The following is a 20,145-nucleotide window of genomic DNA, read 5'->3' as shown; positions in this document are numbered from 1 at the left end:
ATATATATATATACCAGTTCATGACATCCAGTCTTACAAATTTCCTTTTTCTGGCGGACACACGTCCAGATCGTCCGTTCATAGTAACCTCTCAAAACTCTGGCATCTGTCTCCCCACATCCACCACGGCTCGCGGCTCACCTCCAACTGACCAACGCTACGCGCTGTTGACATCCAACTGACCAACACTACACAAGCGAATATTCCAACAATGAGTCCAACCAGCCACAGACTGCACACAGCGCACACAGCGATTTTCATACAGAGCACTACGCGCCGTTACCAACATAAAAACCTAAACAGCCTATTTACATTTATTTTACCCTAACCTGAACCTTTTATTTTTTTTTCTGTCGCTGGACGCAGACTGTTGACCTTTTTTTAGCACGGCAAAATGAAGTAAGTTTCAGACAACTTTATTCACGTCTCACAAGGTAGCTTACTCACTAATGACGTCCATGCGACCTTTTTAGCGGGAAATTAAAAGTCAAATAAACAAACATATTTTTTAAAATACGAATGTATGTCTACGAGAGATAATTTTTGGCCGTACAAATTATACTAGTATCGACTGGAGACAACTATAAAACAAGTTTCTTGTGGTGACCATTAATATAATTCGCAGTGGTTACCACCCCCTTTTGTATGCTGTACAATACTTTTTTTTACTTTATTAATGGACACAGACAAGTTTCGCGTATTTAATAAAGTATCTTCAGTGTGTCTCTTTGAATATTACATGATATTTTCGTTGTCACATGTTGGTTATAGATTTAAAACAGTTCATCAAAGTTTCTTTAACAATAAAGTAGAAACTGACTTACAGTAATTCCATTATTTGCAAACCACGCAGCGTTTCCATATGTGGAAAACTGTTTAAAAGACTCTACCTTTTCATGTAATCACTGTGGTTCGTGACATGGTAAATAACAATTCAGCTGCCGTTTTCTGCGTATAACAATGTAATTTGTTTTTAAAAGTGTTGTCACATTTTTTCTGTTTTCGTTTTCACTTGTTGTTTGTCTGACTGTATGTGTGTTGATTGAACACCTTCTACACCCACGCGATTCGTGTTTAAAATACATAATAAGTTAAAAATGCTGTGGTCGTTAGAGACAGAACCCGCGAACTGAAGAAGCACAGTGGAAAAAACTGGCCTTCTTGAAGTAACTATTCCGCAAGTGCCCTCAGGTAATTTGAAGATGCCAAAGGAAACCTAAATCATGGTGACTGGCCTGAGATTTTAATGGTCTTTCCTCTACAGGATTGGCATGATCTTTAACCATTGTCTCTTCTCGATCTTTATTAAACAAATTAGGACCATAAGCTATCAGATATTGGAACTACCCTTCATCAGCTCCTACATCCTCCTAACATTTTGATACCTGCCCATCTCTTCCATCCAAAATCTCCTGACCTAAACTTTTTTCGGTCTACTGCTACTTTCAGTGCGAAATTAATTAATTTTCATCGCACTGCCAGATTTCCTCTAATCTCTTCTCCGTTATTGTCAGTTTTCAATATATTTATTTCAATATCTATGCTACTTATTATAATGGTAGAACAATGATCACGCTATGGAGTGGAAGTGGAGTGAAGACAAGCAAACGATCTACAATTTTCACTTCAAGAAATCAAATTTGCTTTGGAACTGAAAGGCTTACTGAAAACCAATCTTTCTTTGTGATTTAACGAGAACCTCTTGATTTTACTTTTACCACAATTAAATTGTACCCCATTTGCTTATTGGCTATATTAATACACCGTACAAAAGCTACACATTTAAATAAGACACAGTACATGGCAACACTACAAAATCCTATCAGCCTAGAATCTTAATATAAAAGTATGAAGTCCGATCGGTGGTCCCACCTTTCAACACTCCACACAGCAACAGAATTCAAACGACATGTGTATAGCTTGATCTCCCGCATACCTCCACGTGTCCTTCCACATAGATGGAACACTTCGGTACAATCTCACCGCAAGCAACTGCCGCCTATCGCCAGCTTAAAGATTGCACACAGCAAACGAAACAGGCCACTGTGTTATCCGTCGCCCCTGATGTGCCACAACCATGCTAAAAGCGACAGTTCTCGGCTAGGCGCCTCGACGCGCAGCGGTCCACACATGATTCCTGTCTCGTCTAGATCGTACGTACGTCCACCATCACACAGATGATGATAGTTTTCAGCCCCTTCGGTTCCGTGTCGCCACGTCGTGGGTTCTCGGGAGACGAAGGCTGTGTCGCACGGCACGCTATTACCTTCTGGTATCGTCTTTTGTCTCGTCACTTCCTTCGTTTGATAACTTCCATTTTTTTCGGCTCTCATGGTTTGCCGTCATTTTTCACATACATTCAACGCTATGCTTTAAACGTACACTTTCATGAACGACTTCCTTAATCCCATATCAGTATTGGCACCAGCAGAGCTTTTGCTTAAGTGCAACTTATTTCATCTGGACCAGTCTTCTCCTGACGTCTCCCTTGCTGAGTCGTTAAAATGATCACAAGAACTGATAATTCGTTGCAATTATTTTCAGAGAATGGACTGAAGTTTATGTTCGACGTGAAGACGACGCTGAACATCAGCGACATCACCTTCTACCCATCGCAGACGACTCACGGCTACGATCTGTACGCCAGCGCCACCGATAAGGAAGACATACTCTTCCTCAACCTACTGACAGGTGAGTACGACTGCACTAAGTCAATTCCGAGTTTTATTGTAACATCTCAGCTACTGCATAGTGCGTATTTCTAAGCTCCTAGTAAAACTCTACTACACGTACGATTTAATGTGAATAAAGTTCAAGACATGTGATACAATATCAGTTGAGTGAGTAAATTGCTTTTCACTGTGTGCTGGTGCTTGAAATTATCTCTGATTTTCCAAATTACTTAGTGAAAGACACATTGAAGCCAATTAACACAACTTAGTTTTCAATGAAAACAAATTCCTTTTACGTGCACCGTGAATAATCATGATAAAACGTTTAATTTTTGGAAATGAAAAGGTCGTACCGCATTTTTCGCGGGGAGGCCCCATCTACGGTAGTAGACAATTAATGTCTCATCAGCAACTGTGCATCAGTTTGTCTGTCGTGTCTACGGAAGTACAGCGAACGTCTCACATCTCTGCGGGCGAGACTTCAAACTCCAAGTATCTTTTACGTCATCCCAGGCACCATACGAGAGTTCGTCATTAGAGTTTAGTTCCTTGTGACAATAACTGAATCTTCGAACTTATTACAAAGCATAGAGTACCAACCTCAATCTCTTCCTCTCATTGCAGCTCTTGCACATCAAATCCTCAATTATTTGCAGGGTATACTCAAATCTCTATCCTGCCGTTCAGTTTTTACCCTCTACGGCCCCCCTAGCACTGTGAAAGTTATTCGTCGCTGTCCTAAAACGTACCCTGTCATTCTGTCCCACCTTCGCGTCAGTCCTCTCCGATTCTGTGGAGAAACTCCTAATTTCCTGTCAGTCTACATAGTTTTCAACATCTTTCTATGCCACCACATCACAAACGTTTCAATTATCCCCTTCTCCGGATTTCCTATAGATCATGAATCACTTCCTTACAATACTATGCACCACAAGTACAATCTTAGAAATTTCTTCCTCATCTTAAGATCGACGGTAAAGACCAGCACACTTCTCTTGGTCAGAAATACATAAGATAATCTGCTATTCACATCCTCCTTGCTTCGTTCAAAATGTATTACTTTGCTTCCAAGGTAGCAGGATGCCTTCACTTCGTCTAATTCCTCGTCAACAGTTTTGATTTTAAGTTCATCACTAATCTTATTTCTGCTTCTCTTCGTTGTCTTCTTCTTTCTTCGGTGAACTCTCAGCCCACGTTCTGAACTTCTTAGACTGTTCATTCCATTCAACCTTCACTGAGGATGACAGTGTTATCAGTGAACCTTATCATTGATATCCTTCCACCCATAATTCTAACCCAATTCGTGAACATTTCTCCTTTTTGTCTATCATTGCTGCTCCGATGTGTATACTAAACACTGGGGCCTAAAGACTACATCCCAGTCTTCCGCCCTTTTTAATCCGAGCACTTCGCTCTTCATCTTCCAGTCTTACTGTTCTCTCTTCGTTCTTGAGCGTAGTGTGTATTATCCATTTGTTATTATAGCTACTCCTAATTTCTCAGAATTTCAATCACCTTACAACACTTCACGTTGTCGAACATTTTTCCAGGTCATCAAATCCTATGAACGTGTCTTGATTTTTCTTTAGTCTTGCTTCCATTTTCAGCCGCGTCAGGACTACCCACACTGATCATCTTTTAACAATCCTCAGTTTCGTTTCCAATGTTCTGTATTTTATTCTTGTCAGAACGTTGATGCGTGAGTTGTTAAACTGATTGTGAGTTAATTCTGGTACTTATTTGCCACTGTTTTTCATATGTCAAAAGTGAAACTGCATAAATACACTCCTGGAAATGGAAAAAAGAACACATTGACACCGGTGTGTCAGACCCACCATACTTGCTCCGGACACTGCGAGAGGGCTGTACAAGCAATGATCACACGCACGGCACAGCGGACACACCAGGAACCGCGGTGTTGGCCGTCGAATGGCGCTAGCTGCGCAGCATTTGTGCACCGCCGTCAGTGTCAGCCAGTTTGCCGTGGCATACGGAGCTCCATCGCAGTCTTTAACACTGGTAGCATGCCGCGACAGCGTGGACGTGAACCGTATGTGCAGTTGACGGACTTTGAGCGAGGGCGTATAGTGGGCATGCGGGAGGCCGGGTGGACGTACCGCCGAATTGCTCAACACGTGGGGCGTGAGGTCTCCACAGTACATCGATGTTGTCGCCAGTGGTCGGCGGAAGGTGCACGTGCCCGTCGACCTGGGACCGGACCGCAGCGACGCACGGATGCACGTCAAGACCGTAGGATCCTACGCAGTGCCGTAGGGGACCGCACCGCCACTTCCCAGCAAATTAGGGACACTGTTGCTCCTGGGGTATCGGCGAGGACCATTCGCAACCGTCTCCATGAAGCTGGGCTACGGTCCCGCACACCGTTAGGCCGTCTTCCGCTCACGCCCCAACATCGTGCAGCCCGCCTCCAGTGGTGTCGCGACAGGCGTGAATGGAGGGACGAATGGAGACGTGTCGTCTTCAGCGATGAGAGTCGCTTCTGCCTTGGTGCCAATGATGGTCGTATGCGTGTTTGGCGCCGTGCAGGTGAGCACCACAATCAGGACTGCATACGACCGAGGCACACAGGGCCAACACCCGACATCATGGTGTGGGGAGCGATCTCCTACACTGGCCGTACACCACTGGTGATCGTCGAGGGGACACTGAATAGTGCACGGTACATCCAAACCGTCATCGAACCCATCGTTCTACCATTCCTAGACCGGCAAGGGAACTTTCTGTTCCAACAGGACAATGCACGTCCGCATGTATCCCGTGCCACCCAACGTGCTCTAGAAGGTGTAAGTCAACTACCCTGGCCAGCAAGATCTCCGGATCTGTCCCCCATTGAGCATGTTTGGGACTGGATGAAGCGTCGTCTCACGCGGTCTGCACGTCCAGCACGAACGCTGGTCCAACTGAGGCGCCAGGTGGAAATGGCATGGCAAGCCGTTCTACAGGACTACATTCAGCATCTCTACGATCGTCTCCATGGGAGAATAGCAGCCTGCATTGCTGCGAAAGGTGGATATACACTGTACTAGTGCCGACATTGTGCATGCTCTGTTGCCTGTGTCTATGTGCCTGTGGTTGTGTCAGTGTGATCATGTGATGTATCTGACCCCAGGAATGTGTCAATAAAGTTTCCCCTTCCTGGGACAATGAATTCGCGGTGTTCTTATTTCAATTTCCAGGAGTGTAGAATGACTGTAGTGACTGCTAGTGCAGCACAGTGTTATGTTGTTACGGATGATTATGGAAATAAAAGGAAGGTGACACTCCGTGCCAGGAGGTAGCTCACTATTCTCGAGCTCTAGGCGAGCTTAATGTCCTCGTCCGTTAACATATCGTACTGAACGGTGTCACAGCTCTCACTGCATGAGACAATACGCACACGTTTTGAATTTATCGCATACCTTCTGCTCTCAGTCTCATACCCTGTTCCACGCACGACGCGAACACTTGCCGACAGTTTGCACGGGATGTGCACAGGTCGTTCCTCTTTGAAACTGTCGCATGATGGTTGTTTACAGCAGATGCTCAAAACGATGGTCCTCTGCGGCAAGAGCAGCCTGACAGCTTCAGAACATGTTGTCGAATTTCTGCTGCCAGAAATCTGGAAATCACTAGCTGAATACTGTCTTCTAACTCTTGGATATATGGGGATTGTTTGAATACCCGTATGTTTCATAAGAACCTGAATATAAAAATCACTTGAATTTAGATGTGGGGGACGAGCCAGTCAAGTTCAATATCAGCAAAAATATCCAGTAAAACTATCAATGACACACTGGCGATGTGTGCCCTTGCATTGACCTGCATGAAATATTCGTTGTTGGTTCTCTGAAAAAAGATGACAGTATTTTGTCCATATACCTGGAGGCTATAGTTCGGTGTAGAAAGATCACACTAATAATTCTTACTGCACTAACTGCACACTACAATCATGTTTTCAGATTTGCAGAGTCTTTGGATGTTGTTATGCCACAAATAAATCATTTGGTGCAACTGGCTAAAAACTAAGCCACCTTCCTCGGCTAACTCAAGGAGCCAGAGAAGCAAGTCATGACAGACGGCTGGGCAGTTACAGCAGGGCTACCAACTGATGTGGCAAGCACAGCTGCCAAAGCGTCACAATGGTTCAAATGGCTCTGAGCACTATGGGACTCAACATCTTAGGTCATAAGTCCCCTAGAACTTAGAACTACTTAAACCTAACTAACCTAAGGACATCAGACGCACCCATGCCCGAGGCAGGATTCGAACCTGCGACCGTAGCAACCTCGCGGTTCCGGACTGCAGCGCCAGAACCGCACGGCCACCGCGGCCGGCGCGTCACAATGGTTACCGCATGTGGTTGCCAGCGGATGACACACGAGCGTAATTAATATCGGCACAAAAGAAAGGCAAAGATGCCAGGATCTAGATGGTCCAGTTATTTCACACCAGGCCAGCGGACTTGTTGTGGCCTACGTGACCAGACCCCATGCCGCAACAAAACAAGTATTCCCCGATCTAGTATAAACAACCTTCATTTTTTAAGTCAAAGGAGTGGCACGTAGTCTGGCAACCACAATCCACGAGGAGAACTCTACGCTGGTCCACAAGGCGATATGGTTTTACAATCAGTCACCATGAGACCTGCCTTCCACTAATTGTGGATCTGCTGCTGGTCCTATGTCCGATACTGACGATTTGGCACCTACCAGCCGGTAGGCCACCTGCGAGGAGCGTACTTCCAGCCTTCTGCCCTTCTGCCCTGTGGATGGGAACAGCTGTTGGAGAACAGGGTGGTGCAATCACCTGAGCACCCCCCCCCCTCCCCCTGTGCAGGCGTACTGTTGCTGAATACCTCCAATGGCATGAGCAGGCGCTCAGGGTTGTCTTCCTGTAGATGTTGGTATCAGAAAAGGGATCTACCAAAATGCAGAGGAAGACAGCCCTTAGCAGGAGCCCTTGCAAGAAGCAGGGGCATATGGATGCACTGCCCCGTTCTCTGACAGCTGCCCTCCAGGACAGAACACTGGCATCACTGGCAGTGACTCGCAAGTGTTCCACCGACTGGAAGGCGCTAAGTCCACAGCACTGGACTCAGTGCTGGCAGTAAGACCGCAATTAGCAGAGGCCAATTCTCCTGGTGGCTGCTCGTAGGACCATGTCACCTGATGGACCAGTGTAGACCTCTCCTCGTAGACGATGGCCGCCAGACTGTGTGTGATCCTTTTGACTAAAAATGGGGATTATTTACACTCCTGGAAACTGAAATAAGAACACCGTGAATTCATTGTCCCAGGAAGGGGAAACTTTATTGACACATTCCTGGGGTCACATACATCACATGATCACACTGACAGAACCACAGGCACATAGACACAGGCAACAGAGCATGCACAACGTCGGCACTAGTACAGTGTATATCCACCTTTCGCAGCAATGCAGGCTCCTATTCTCCCATGGAGACGATCGTAGAGATGCTGGATGTAGTCCTGTGGAACGGCTTGCCATGCCATTTCCACCTGGCGCCTCAGTTGGACCAGCGTTCGTGCTGGACGTGCAGACCGCGTGAGACGACGCTTCATCCAGTCCCAAACATGCTCAATGGGGGACAGATCCGGAGATCTTGCTGGCCAGGGTAGTTGACTTACACCTTCTAGAGCACGTTGGGTGGCACGGGATACATGCGGACGTGCATTGTCCTGTTGGAACAGAAAGTTCCCTTGCCGGTCTAGGAATGGTAGAACGATGGGTTCGATGACGGTTTGGATGTACCGTGCACTACTATTCAGTGTCCCCTCGACAATCACCAGTGGTGTATGGCCAGTGTAGGAAATCGCTCCCCATACCATGATGCTGGGTGTTGGCCCTGTGTGCCTTGGTCGTATGCAGTCCTGATTGTGGCGCTCACCTGCACGGCGCCAAACACGCATACGACCATCATTGGCACCAAGGAAGAAGCGACTCTCATCGCTGAAGACGACACGTCTCCATTCGTCCCTCCATTCACGCCTGTCGTGACACCACTGGAGGCGGGCTGCACGATGTTGGGGCGTGAGCGGAAGACGGCCTAACGGTGTGAGGGACCGTAGCCCAGCTTCATGGAGACGGTTGCGAATGGTCCTCGCCGATACCCCAGGAGCAACAGTGTCCCTAATTTGCTGGGAAGTGGTGGTGCGGTCCCCTACGGCACTGCGTAGGATCCTACGGTCTTGGCGTGCATCCGTGCGTCGCTGCGGTCCGGTCCCAGGTCGACGGGCACGTGCACCTTCCGCTGACCACTGGTGACAACATCGATGTACTGTGGAGACCTCACGCCCCACGTGTTGAGCAATTCGGCGGTACGTCCACCCGGCCTCCCGCATGCCCACTATACGCCCTCGCTCAAAGTCCGTCAACTGCACATACGGTTCTTGTCCACGCTGTCGCGGCATGCTACCAGTGTTAAAGACTGCGATGGAGCTCCGTATGTCACGGCAAACTGGCTGACACTGACGGCGGCGGTGCACAAATGCTGCGCAGCTAGCGCCAATCGACGGCCAACACCGCGGTTCCTGGTGTGTCCGCTGTGCTGTGCGTGTGATCATTGCTTGTACAGCCCTCTCGCAGTGTCCGGAGCAAATATGGTGGGTCTGACACACCGGTGTCAATGTGTTATTTTTTCCATTTCCAGGAGTGTATACAGGTTCGGTCCGTACCTGTTTTCCCACCACTTTGGGTCTGGTCACGTAGGCCACAACAATTCCGCGGGCCATCTAGGCCATGGTGTCTTTATCTTTCTGTTGTAGCGATACGCTCCTGGCACCTCCACTTGACAGTGAAATGGGATAACCACCCTGACGTTTCGGCAGCTGTTATCGCTATATCAGCAGATAGCACTGGAGTTAATTCTGTCCACCTGTCTGTTTTGACCTGCTTCTCTGGCTTCTTGCGTTAGCCAAGAAATGGGTCTTAGTTTTATCCAGTCACACCAAGTAATTTATTTGTGGTGCAATGGTATAAGCGATGAGGGCTTTCAGAACTGCGGCGTCGATTGTTTTCCGAGTCCATCCCCAAAAATGCAGCCATGCTTCATCGTAATTATGAACATTTCAAAGTCAGCATCTTCATCATTCACAGACTAGACCAAACTTGTGTACTGATTTCGACAAATAGCATTTGAATTGGCCAGTCAGTGCATTTGCCATGCACTGTTCCATCTTCCAACCTGTGGTAAGTGTCTGGTACCTGTTAGTACAGGCGTCATGTCAGTCAGTTGCAGGAAGAAATGCACTTTTATTTCTGTGTATATCGATACTGTTGTCAGTTCACTCTTCTAAAAGCAAAGGAGTAAAGAAGGCACATTAGAGTTTAACATCCAGTCGACAACGTGGTCATTAGAGAGGGAGCGCAAGGCCGGATTTGGGAAGCATGGGAAAGGCCATCAACTGTGCCCTTTCAAAGGAACCATCCCGACATTTATCTTAAGCGAGTTATGGAAATCACAGGAAACGTAAATCTGGATAGCTGGGGAGGGGGGGGGGGGCGATTCATCCGTTATTCTCTGGAAGTCGAGCTTACTCCTCTTGACTAACCAGGCATCAGCGGAAGATCATAGCGGCGGTCGTGTTTCCTACTACTTAGAATTATCCAAAGGCAATGGTTCAAAGAGGGGATAAATCTTGTAGAAGTTCATTCAATACGTGAACTTTTATTTATTTCATATTATTAAAGAGGCTTTCCCTCAGTCTAAAGTCGCAGCGCCCTTTGGCTCTTTAAGTTTGGTACGCTTGCGATTAAAACCACAGTGAATTCTTGGCTGTCAAATACTGATACAAAAGTTTTCGAAATGGGAGCCCATGTCCCCGTGGTTAGACAACAGAGAATGTCTCATACTGAAATGCCGACACGCGGTTTCAGCAATTTCATCATAAGACAGAAAACTTGGCTGGAGTGTCCCCACTCAAACACACAGTTCTTGAAGCTTGGGCCTAGCCATTCGCCTTTCAGTATATTAAGAGAAACATTACGGGTAATAAAAGCGAGCGAAAAAGCAGTTTCTCGGCCTTAAGTAGTGACGTCCGCAGCTGCGACAGAGACCCAGTTCTTGGCTGTGCTCGCACCACCTGTTGGTGGCTGGCGTGGGACAGCGGTAGCGGATATGAGATACGGGCGGCTCCTTTCGCTGACGCTCAGCTTCGTTCCACCCTCTGACTGTACGTGCTGGGGCTTACACAGCCTCCGTGGCCCTCTGTCACATTCACAATATTTTCTGTTTAATATTTTTTGAAGTATCTAATAGAGCGTTCAAAGCCTTCTACTGGTGGAGGCTATCTTTTGCAGCCCAAGCAGTGTTTCGTTTCTCATGACTATCTTTCCTTAACGAGGAAAAACAGATAGGACGTAACTCTGGATACAGGGTGGCCTCGTCAGTCAGTTGCAGGAAGAAATGCAGTTTTATTTCTGTGTATATCGACACTGTTCTCAGTTCACTCTTCTAAAAGGAAGGGAGTAAAGAAGGTTTTATTGCTTGGGTATCTCCACATGAAAGCTTCAGAAGAAGACATTCGAGGGCACTAAACTTGCCATACTGGGCCCTCGCTCTACTAGAATGCCCTGCCATACAGGATGTTAACAACTAGTCGCTAAGCAAATACTCGAAAGACTCCACTAGGCCACCAAATTGGTTATATTCATGATGACACTTTTAATAGACTTTATATTCTAATTAATATATTTGTAAATTGAACATATTAAAGTTTTCTTCCAACTTGTAATAACTGTTTCCATAGTTATTAGTTACGCCGGCTTCACACACACACACACACACACACACACACACACACACACACACACACACACACACACACTGCCCCAAATTTTGGAACATTTCGTTTTGAATTTGTGTGCAAAACGGCGTAACGATATACTCGGATTTCCTTTTCAGGACACTCCTAAGCCTTCTAGTTTATCCTGAGACAAAACAATTAGTTTCCTAGGCTTTCTTTTTGTTTAACAAGATCCAAATTGTTCAAATGGCTCTGAGCACTATGCGACTTAACTTCTGAGGTCATCAGTCGCCTAGAACTGAGAACTAATTAAACCTAACTAACCGAAGGACATCACACACATCCATGCCCGAGGCAGGATTCGAACCTGCGACCGTAGCGGTCACGCGGTTCCAGACTGAAGCGCCTTTAACCGCACGGCCACACCGGCCGGCTTAACAAGATCCAGTCTCTTCAAATTTGTTGCTACTCTCTGTATCGTCGAATCAATCGGAACGCCTGCAGCAGGAAATTTTCGTAGGAAGGCAACTCGACATGCCTTATTAGACTCTGGTATTCCATAATTCTACGTAAGAAACAATCGTTGATTCTCAGCGTGTACCATATGAGGCGCAGACACACACACACACACACACACACACACTCACACAAACACACACACACACACACACTACACCACCTGACACACTGTCCGAACAACGAGCCGAGGCGTCACGTGGCAATAGAAAGACTGCCTCTGCCTACTACGGAGGTACCGACCGAGCGAAGTGCCTCAGAGGTTAGCACAGTAGACTCGCAGTGGGAAGGACGGAAGTTCTGGCTAGATATTTTTACTTTTTCTGTAGTTTTCGTAAATCGCTTACGGTAAATGGGGGTATGATTAATTTGAAACACACACTGGTGATTTCCTTCCCCAAAGTTCCCCAAGCTTCGCCTCCAATGACCTAGTCGTCGACGAAACATTAAACCCTAATCTTCCTGCGGTGGTGTTATTGGTTTCCACACAATGCAGGAGAGAGTCCTTCCGTGGTACCTAAAATATCTACATCGGCATATACACTTCCCAAGCCACTGCGTAATGCATTGTACCACATTACCTTACCAATACTGTCGGTCGGTGTGACCGAGCGGCTCTAGGCGCTACAGTCTCGAACCGCGAGACCGCTACGGTCGCAGGTTCGAATCCTGCCTCGGCCATGGATGTGTGTGATGTCCTTAGGTTAGTTAGGTTTAAGTAGTTCTAAGTTCTAGGCGACCGATGACCTCAGAAGTTAAGTCCCTTAGTGCTCAGAGCCATTTGAACCATTTGAACCTTACCAATACTGTTCGTTTTCTTTCCAATTCATCCACGTAGTGAGTGAGTAAAACATGACTGTATGCCTCACTAGGGAACATAATCTCCTTTATTTTATTGTTATAATCCCTACGCAAGACTCCTCCTTTGGTGGCAGCAAGATCGCACGTCTTCTTAGGATACATGTTCTCTGTATTTATCCAACAAGAGAGTGCGCGAGAACAACACCGTCTTTCTCCCAAAGATTCCCTGAGCATTTCTGTTACACTTTCCTAAGATCTATATCGACCTTTTATGATTCTAGTAGCTCGTCTCAGATTTTGTTCGACGCCTGTTGTCAAACCTTCTCCAAATACTGGAACAACAATCTATAACTGGTCGCACCAGCATCGTGTATAAGATTTCCCTTACAGATGCAGTGCATTTGCCAAGAACCCACACGACAAATCTCAGTCTTTCAATAGCTTTGCCTGCTACTTATCTTACGTGATCGTCCCATTTCATATCGCTTCTTAGTATTCCCACTAAATACTTACACGATTGGTGTGCTAAAGTTGCTCAGCCACTACCGGATACTTTCTCTTTGTTGTATTTATTTATTGCATACTTAGTCTGAACGATTAAGGCGATAAGGCCCTCTCATTCATGTGGCCAGTAACAACACAGACAGAAAAATATTACATAACAATTACAATAATAATAATTGGCAACATTATTAATAATAGCAAGACTAACAATGATAATAAAATAATGGAGGAATTAAGAATGATATTAATTAGTTATTACATAACAAACTCAGTAACAAAAATTAGGATTATAACGAAAAGTTGTAATTGGCAATAACAATAATAATAGTAACACCAATAATAATAAGAAAACAATGGAGACATTAACAATGATACTGATTAGTTTAGCACTTTGGAGGCCTTGTTTGGTATTAGAAGAAGTGGAAGGGATAGTCAAAGAGGAGAAGATTGAAATGAAAGTGACAATCGCTCCAAGGAAAGAAGAAAATTTAAATAGATAACACGGTAGATAAGTTGAGGGAAAAGTGGTGGGGGAGGGAGGGTTGAGGAGATTGACCTGGACAAAAGATAGCTATAGTGAAAGAAGGTGGGCCATTAGCCATCTTTTGAACATAATATATTGACAAGTCATATAGGGTAATATATGTTTAAATACAGGTCTTAAAACTATTAAAACATAAAACTGAATGAAAGGTCCAACAGTCCGCTGTAGCTGTATTTGTTTACGTCGGCTAGAGCCACACACAACTGGTTTCGCGACTGTTAAGTTGCATCTTCTGGTGTATACAGGGTGTTACAAAAATGTACGGCCAAACTTTCAGGAAACATTCCTCACACACAAATTAAGAAAAGATGTTATGTGGACATGTGTCCGGAAACGCTTAATTTCCATGTTAGAGCTCATTTTAGTTTCGTCAGTATGTGATCAAACTGTAAATTTCCACAATCAACATGTTTGGGCTGACTAGAATCCGCACGCAATTGTGCAATCACGTCATCAACACAGATTTTCTGTGAACGTTTGGGCAGGCATTGTTCGTGATGTCTTGATTGGCCCCCATGTTCTTCCACATACGCTCAATGGAGCACATTATCATGATTTCACACGGGGTACTCTACCTGTGCTGCTAGAACATGTGCCTTTACAAGTACGACACAACATGTGGTTCATGCACGATGGAGCTCCTGCACATTTCAGTCGAAGTGTTCGTAAGCTTCGCAACAACAGATTCGGTGACCGATGGATTGGTAGAGGCGGACCAATTCCATGGCCTCCACGCTCTCCTGACCTCAACCCTCTTGACTTTCATTTATGGGGGCATTTGAAAGCTCTTGTCTACGCAACGCCGGTACCAAATGTAGAGACTCTTCGTGCTCGTATTGTGGACGGCTGTGATACAATACGCCATTCTCCAGGGCTGCATCAGCGCATCAGGGATTCCATGCGACGGAGGGTGGATGCATGTATCCTCGATAACGGAGGACATTTTTAACATTTCCTGTAACAAAGTGTTTGAAGTCACGCTGGTACGTTCTGATGCTGTGTTTTTCCATTCCATGATTAATGTGATTTGAAGAGAAGTAATAAAATGAGCTCTAACATGGAAAGTAAGCGTTTCCGGACACATGTCCACATAACATATTTTCTTTCTTTGTGTGTGAGGAATGTTTCCTAAAAGTTTGGCCGTACCATTTTGTAAAACCCTGTATAAATGCTACGTCAGATGGCATAGGGAGTTGTTACAGAATACCACAGAGTAACAATTGGCGTGACTCGGTGAAGTTCTCTGCCCTCCTCAATTGATATAAACCATCTTCAATGATAAACGTCCAATGTGTGATAAAGTCACGAGCCGTCATCACTTTACTGATTAAAATATGTTCCTTTCGGCCAACGTCAAGCAACAGACCACGTCCCTCGTAAAAAAAAATTATCCGTCTTTTGAAGTTTGAGAAGATTTCAATTTCTTTAATGTTTTGAGGAAGTTTGTTCCAAAGTCGGGTTCCAGTGTAATGGGGGAAGATAAATAGAAAGGAGGACTGCAATGACTGAGAAGATGATACAGCAAACACAGTGTATGATAACCTCTATGCTTATCATCACATAGCCATAATAACTTCATAGGCAGGCATGGTATCGTCAAAACACCGTACATCACGAATGTATAGCACACAAACTTCCATCGCCAGTTCCAGACAACTTGACCTCTCACACTAAAGTCCTTGGAGACTAGGATCGCCATAATCAATAATAGATAGTATTAGTGACTCTACGACTTCCTTTATAAGGATTATCTTACAAGTACTCACACTTAAAGAGACCTGCCATTCATTATATCAACTACAAGTTTCTGAAATTTTTCTATAAGTCCTTACGATCGTCCAACGACGAAAATTCCCTGTAACCAACAGCATCGGTTGCGAACAGTGAAACTGCTGATAAATCGTTTATGTTCGAGGTTTGGAACTTTAATAGTGGCAACTATTTATTTACAGCTCGTTCCGAAGTTTTACTGACCTTCAAAGTAGTCCCCAGCATTGTGTATAACCCGTTGCCAGCGATGTGGAAGTCGTAGGATACTCTTAGCAGTGCCAGTTGTGTTGACAGTTCGAGCGGCGACGTCTATTGCCCGACGAATTTGTAGCAGTTCTGAAGTGAATGCCGGGAAGTGTTTCCTTCAGTTTAGAAATAGAGTTGAACTCACGAGGGCTTAAGTAAGGGGACTGCAGTAGGTGGTATAGCACTTAGCAGCCCCATCAGTCAAACAAATCAATAACAGCTTTCACTGTACGTGCTTGAGCATTGTCCTGCAAAATGATGGTCAGATCCTGCAGAAAGTGTCATCACTTCTAAGCTGGTCGTAGGTTGTGTTCCAAAAATGAACAGCATAGAGACAGAAGTGATGACACTTTCTGCAGGACCAGAGCATCATTTTGCAGGACAATGCTCAAGCACGTACAGTGCAAACTGTTACTGATTTGTTTGACTGATGGGGCTGCTAAGTGCTATACCACCTACTGCACTCCCCTTACTTAAGCCCTCGTGAGTTCAACTTGATTTCTAAACTGAAGGAAACACTTCCCGGCATTCACTTCAGAACTGCTACAAATTCGTGGGGCAATAGACTGCACCGCTCGAACTGTCAACACAACTGTCACTGCTAAGAGTATCCTACGACTTCCACATCGCTGGCAACGGGTTATACACAATGCTGGTGACTACTTTGGAGGTCAGTAAAACTGTGAAACTCGTATTTTGTACGAGCTGTAAATAAATAGTTGCCATTATTAAAGTTCCATCCCTCGTATATTGAAACAGCCTGGCCGCGCGGGATTAACCGAGCGGTCTAGGACGCTGCAGTCATGGACTGTGCGGCTGTTCCCGGCGGAGGTTCAAGTCCTCCCTCGGGCATAGGTGTGTGTGTTTGTTCAAGAAAATGGTTCAAATGGCTCTGAGTACTATGGGACTTAACATCTGTGGTTATCAGTCCCCTAGAACTTAGAACTACTTAAACCTAACTAACCTAATGACATCGCACACATCCATGCCCGAGGCAGGATTCGAACCTGCGACCGTAGCGGTCACGCGGTTCCAGACTGAAGCGCCTAGAACCGCACGGCCACATCGGCCTGCGTGTGTATTTGTCCTTAGGATAATTTAGGTTAAGTAGTGTGTAAGCTTAGGGACGGATGACCTTAGCAGTTAAGTCCCATAAGATTTCACACCTATTTTTCTTTTTTAAACAGCCTGTGTTTGCCACCGCCACTGTTAGACAGGCCTACCTCACTGAGTATACGCAGAGATTACGTGCTCCTGTCCATATTTGTTCACTGACTTTGATTCGCGTGTACGAACTGGAACGCTGTTGCGCAGGTAAAGTGGAGATGATCACCGGCGTGGGTCGCGCCATGTCTCCCGCGCTTGCGCAATGGGGCGCCCCCAACCGGCCCATCGCCTCGTCGGCGGTGTTCGGCCACTACATGGTCACCACGGCCAACGAGGCGCTGTTCGTCGTGAACGGCGAGACGCGCACCGTCAACTGCGAGATCGGCGGACTCGTGCACCCGCGCGCCGTCGTCTGGGTGACGATGCGCCTGCAGTAGCCGCCGGGCGACGTCACCGCCTCCCGGCGTGCAACGCGCCGCTACCGAGGCAGCTCCTTCCAACTGCCGGGAGGCGACACCCTCACCAGGACGCTTACGACCAAACCTCAACAGTCGTTCCACAAGAACATTGAGACGTGGGCCATTTAGAGAAAAAGAGAAACACTCTCCAATGCAGAGATTCCTCTGGAGTATATTTAGTACGCGAAATGCTTGTTAATTGTTTTGTGTTATTCTGTTTATTTGTCACTACCTTCCAACTGGCTGTCGGAGATCGCTTATTTCTGTATTGGTATACCTTCCTCACTCCACTCAATCCACTGAAGGTCTCCGCGTGGAAGGAACTGAACACATTCCACACATTTATCATCCGTAGCTTCCAGGATACAAGAGCAGAAAGAAAATTGTGTTACATATGCATAGTATACATACTAAGAATGCAACATAGCTAGACACCTATTTTAATGTCGTTTCCAGTTTCGTCAGAATGCATCTCCTGAACAGGTAAATGCTTCGACGAGAGATACATCAAGGACATCACAATTATATGCTCTTTCTATTAGCAGCAAGTAAAATAGCAAACTAATCAATAAATTCCCATTAGGAAGAATACTTCCGTACCTTAACAGGATCTGTAATAAGAAGTTACACAGAAGACTGCCAAAATGAGTGACGCACATCGTACTCAAATAATCTGTATTGTCTCCTTCAAATAAAAGATGTCGGAATACGGTAGTTGTTACTAACTCCCTGGTGTATTTCACGCAAAATCCGAAATCTATAAATATCTGAATGTCTCTTCCCGTCAACTAAGAACTGACGTATAGCAGTAAATCATTTTCTGTTCAGCAGTGTCGACTTAGGCGTTCACCAGCAACACAGTTGATAAAAGTTTGTCTGTCACAGAAGGCGCCACCGTCTCTACTACAGAGCAGAAGCACTTCTGGCCAAAGTTTTTTGATCTGCCGAGAATCGCAGAACTGCCTAACACTCACAATTCTTTTAATTCTGATAGTCATCACGTACACGTACACCTCTAGCATAGAATACAGGAGCACAACAATGTTGTGTCGTTTCACAGTGGAACAGCGGCGGAACATCCGCAGGGGCTGCGGATGTATGGCACCATGACCGGTACATCGCATTCAGAACTTCAAAGGCCTCAGACGTCAGCTGAAAACTGCTGTTAAGAGAATGTAATAAGAATAAAATATTACTGGTACATGATTTTCTATATATGGTACGATAACAGTTTATGGTAATTTGTGATGACAGATTTTACAAAATACTACTGGTTCTGGGAGCGCCAAAATTGAATATTCCGACGTAGTTTGGATGTGCGAAGATGACAAATATGTAAAATTCTTTTCATTTGCCGTAAGGATATTTTGTAATTCTAGGCACTACATTTTCCCTCCGTAGTGTCGCGTGTAAGGCGAACACCACTTACGGCGTAGACTCCATGGTAAACCTGCTTAGTCTTAATACGCAAATAACGTTTTTATTTAGCAAATTGGAGTGATTCTTCCCTCTAATTACTCAGTTAAAGTTTTCTGTAGTCCTGCAAAATCGTATAAAATAAGCTGAACCGTTTTGTCTTTCAGTAAACGTAAGTTTATGAGGAAAAGGTGGCTCTATCTTCTAAAAAGAAGGGTATGTGGAATTTTGAATGTAAATGGTTGTCGTGCAAGGCCTGATTCAGCATTTTGTAAAATTAAATGTGTAATGTTAATCAGTTATTTGATTATTCATGTGTAATTGGAAAGGTATTACATGTTACTTCATTCAACAACAAAATATCGGGTAATAAATGTAACATCGGTTTAAGGCATTTAATAATTCAATTGCTTGTGAATATGGACTGCCAATACGCACAATACAGTTTCTTGTTGAACAAATCGGATTTTTCAAATTCCATGACAGCTTCACTGTGTTCATGCGCAGGGCCTAGATACTTTTATACAGAAAGCAGTTCATATGCAGAAAGCTTCTTGATTAATGTATGTTTAAACATATTCCTCCGTATTATTTTTTACGTCCGTGAATCAATAAGGAACCGGTGCATGTCGTGCAGTCCATGAACTCAGATGTGTTTAAGGCAACATACGTGTAATTTCTGCTGTTTGATGTGTGTGACGCTTGCGTGTGTATGTGTACAAATAAAAGAGCAGTGTTGGTATGTATTTTTTAATAAAACAAAGAAAATTTCTAGTCTTTCTAATTTACTAAACGATATTTAACGAAAGTCGTCATAATGTATAAAAAAATCTTTTTGTACACTTTTTGTAACTTCCCTCTCTAATGTAGACTTATAGTACATCATGTAGAAGTAGTAACTATGTAACCACTTTCTTGCTAAAATACATTTCCATTACAGGTCTAACCCTGTCAGTCCATCGTGTTAATATATTAATCTAAAACGAGCAGCCAGTCCTTTACTAAACGGTTTCGTTCTTCTTCTTTTTTTGTCGTACCTCTCCTCTTGTCTTTATTCCAGGTGACTTAATGCTTTCATGAGAGACTGTACTTTTCTACACTAAATAAAGCGCTATTCATCACCTTAAATAAAAATAAAAGAAAGAAGTAAGTTCCACTGTCCTACCTCTAACAGCATCCTTTTAGTTCCTGGAACTATTCCCTGTACCCAGTGACGTGACGCAGCTCTCATGACATTACCTCTTACGTATTTGGGAGGTGTGAGGCTCAAATCCCCTCCCAGAAATTCGGATCTAAGCTTTAAGAGTCCTTAGACTAGCACGCGCGCAATTACCTTCCGCATTCTT

At 44.9% G+C, this 20,145-nt stretch overlaps 1 protein-coding gene across 1 annotated transcript in view; it reads left to right on the top strand.

Moving 5' to 3' along the window:
* Nucleotides 1–19,908, top strand: part of LOC126185878 (follistatin-related protein 5-like) — a 566,088-nt gene extending 546,180 nt beyond the window's left edge. Inside the window, exons 16-17 of the mRNA XM_049928165.1 lie at nucleotides 2,545–2,691; nucleotides 17,133–19,908. Of these exons, the coding sequence (XP_049784122.1) occupies nucleotides 2,545–2,691; nucleotides 17,133–17,362 (377 nt within the window). The 3' untranslated portion in view covers nucleotides 17,363–19,908. The remainder of the gene's footprint in view (nucleotides 1–2,544; nucleotides 2,692–17,132) is intronic.
* The last annotated feature ends 237 nt before the right edge of the window (nucleotides 19,909–20,145 follow it).

Source organism: Schistocerca cancellata, chromosome 1 (assembly GCF_023864275.1).
Source record: "Schistocerca cancellata isolate TAMUIC-IGC-003103 chromosome 1, iqSchCanc2.1, whole genome shotgun sequence".
NCBI classification, from domain to species: Eukaryota; Metazoa; Arthropoda; class Insecta; order Orthoptera; family Acrididae; genus Schistocerca; species Schistocerca cancellata.
The sequence above is the reverse complement of the archived record's forward strand: the minus strand, read 5'-3'. Positions and strand labels throughout refer to the sequence as shown.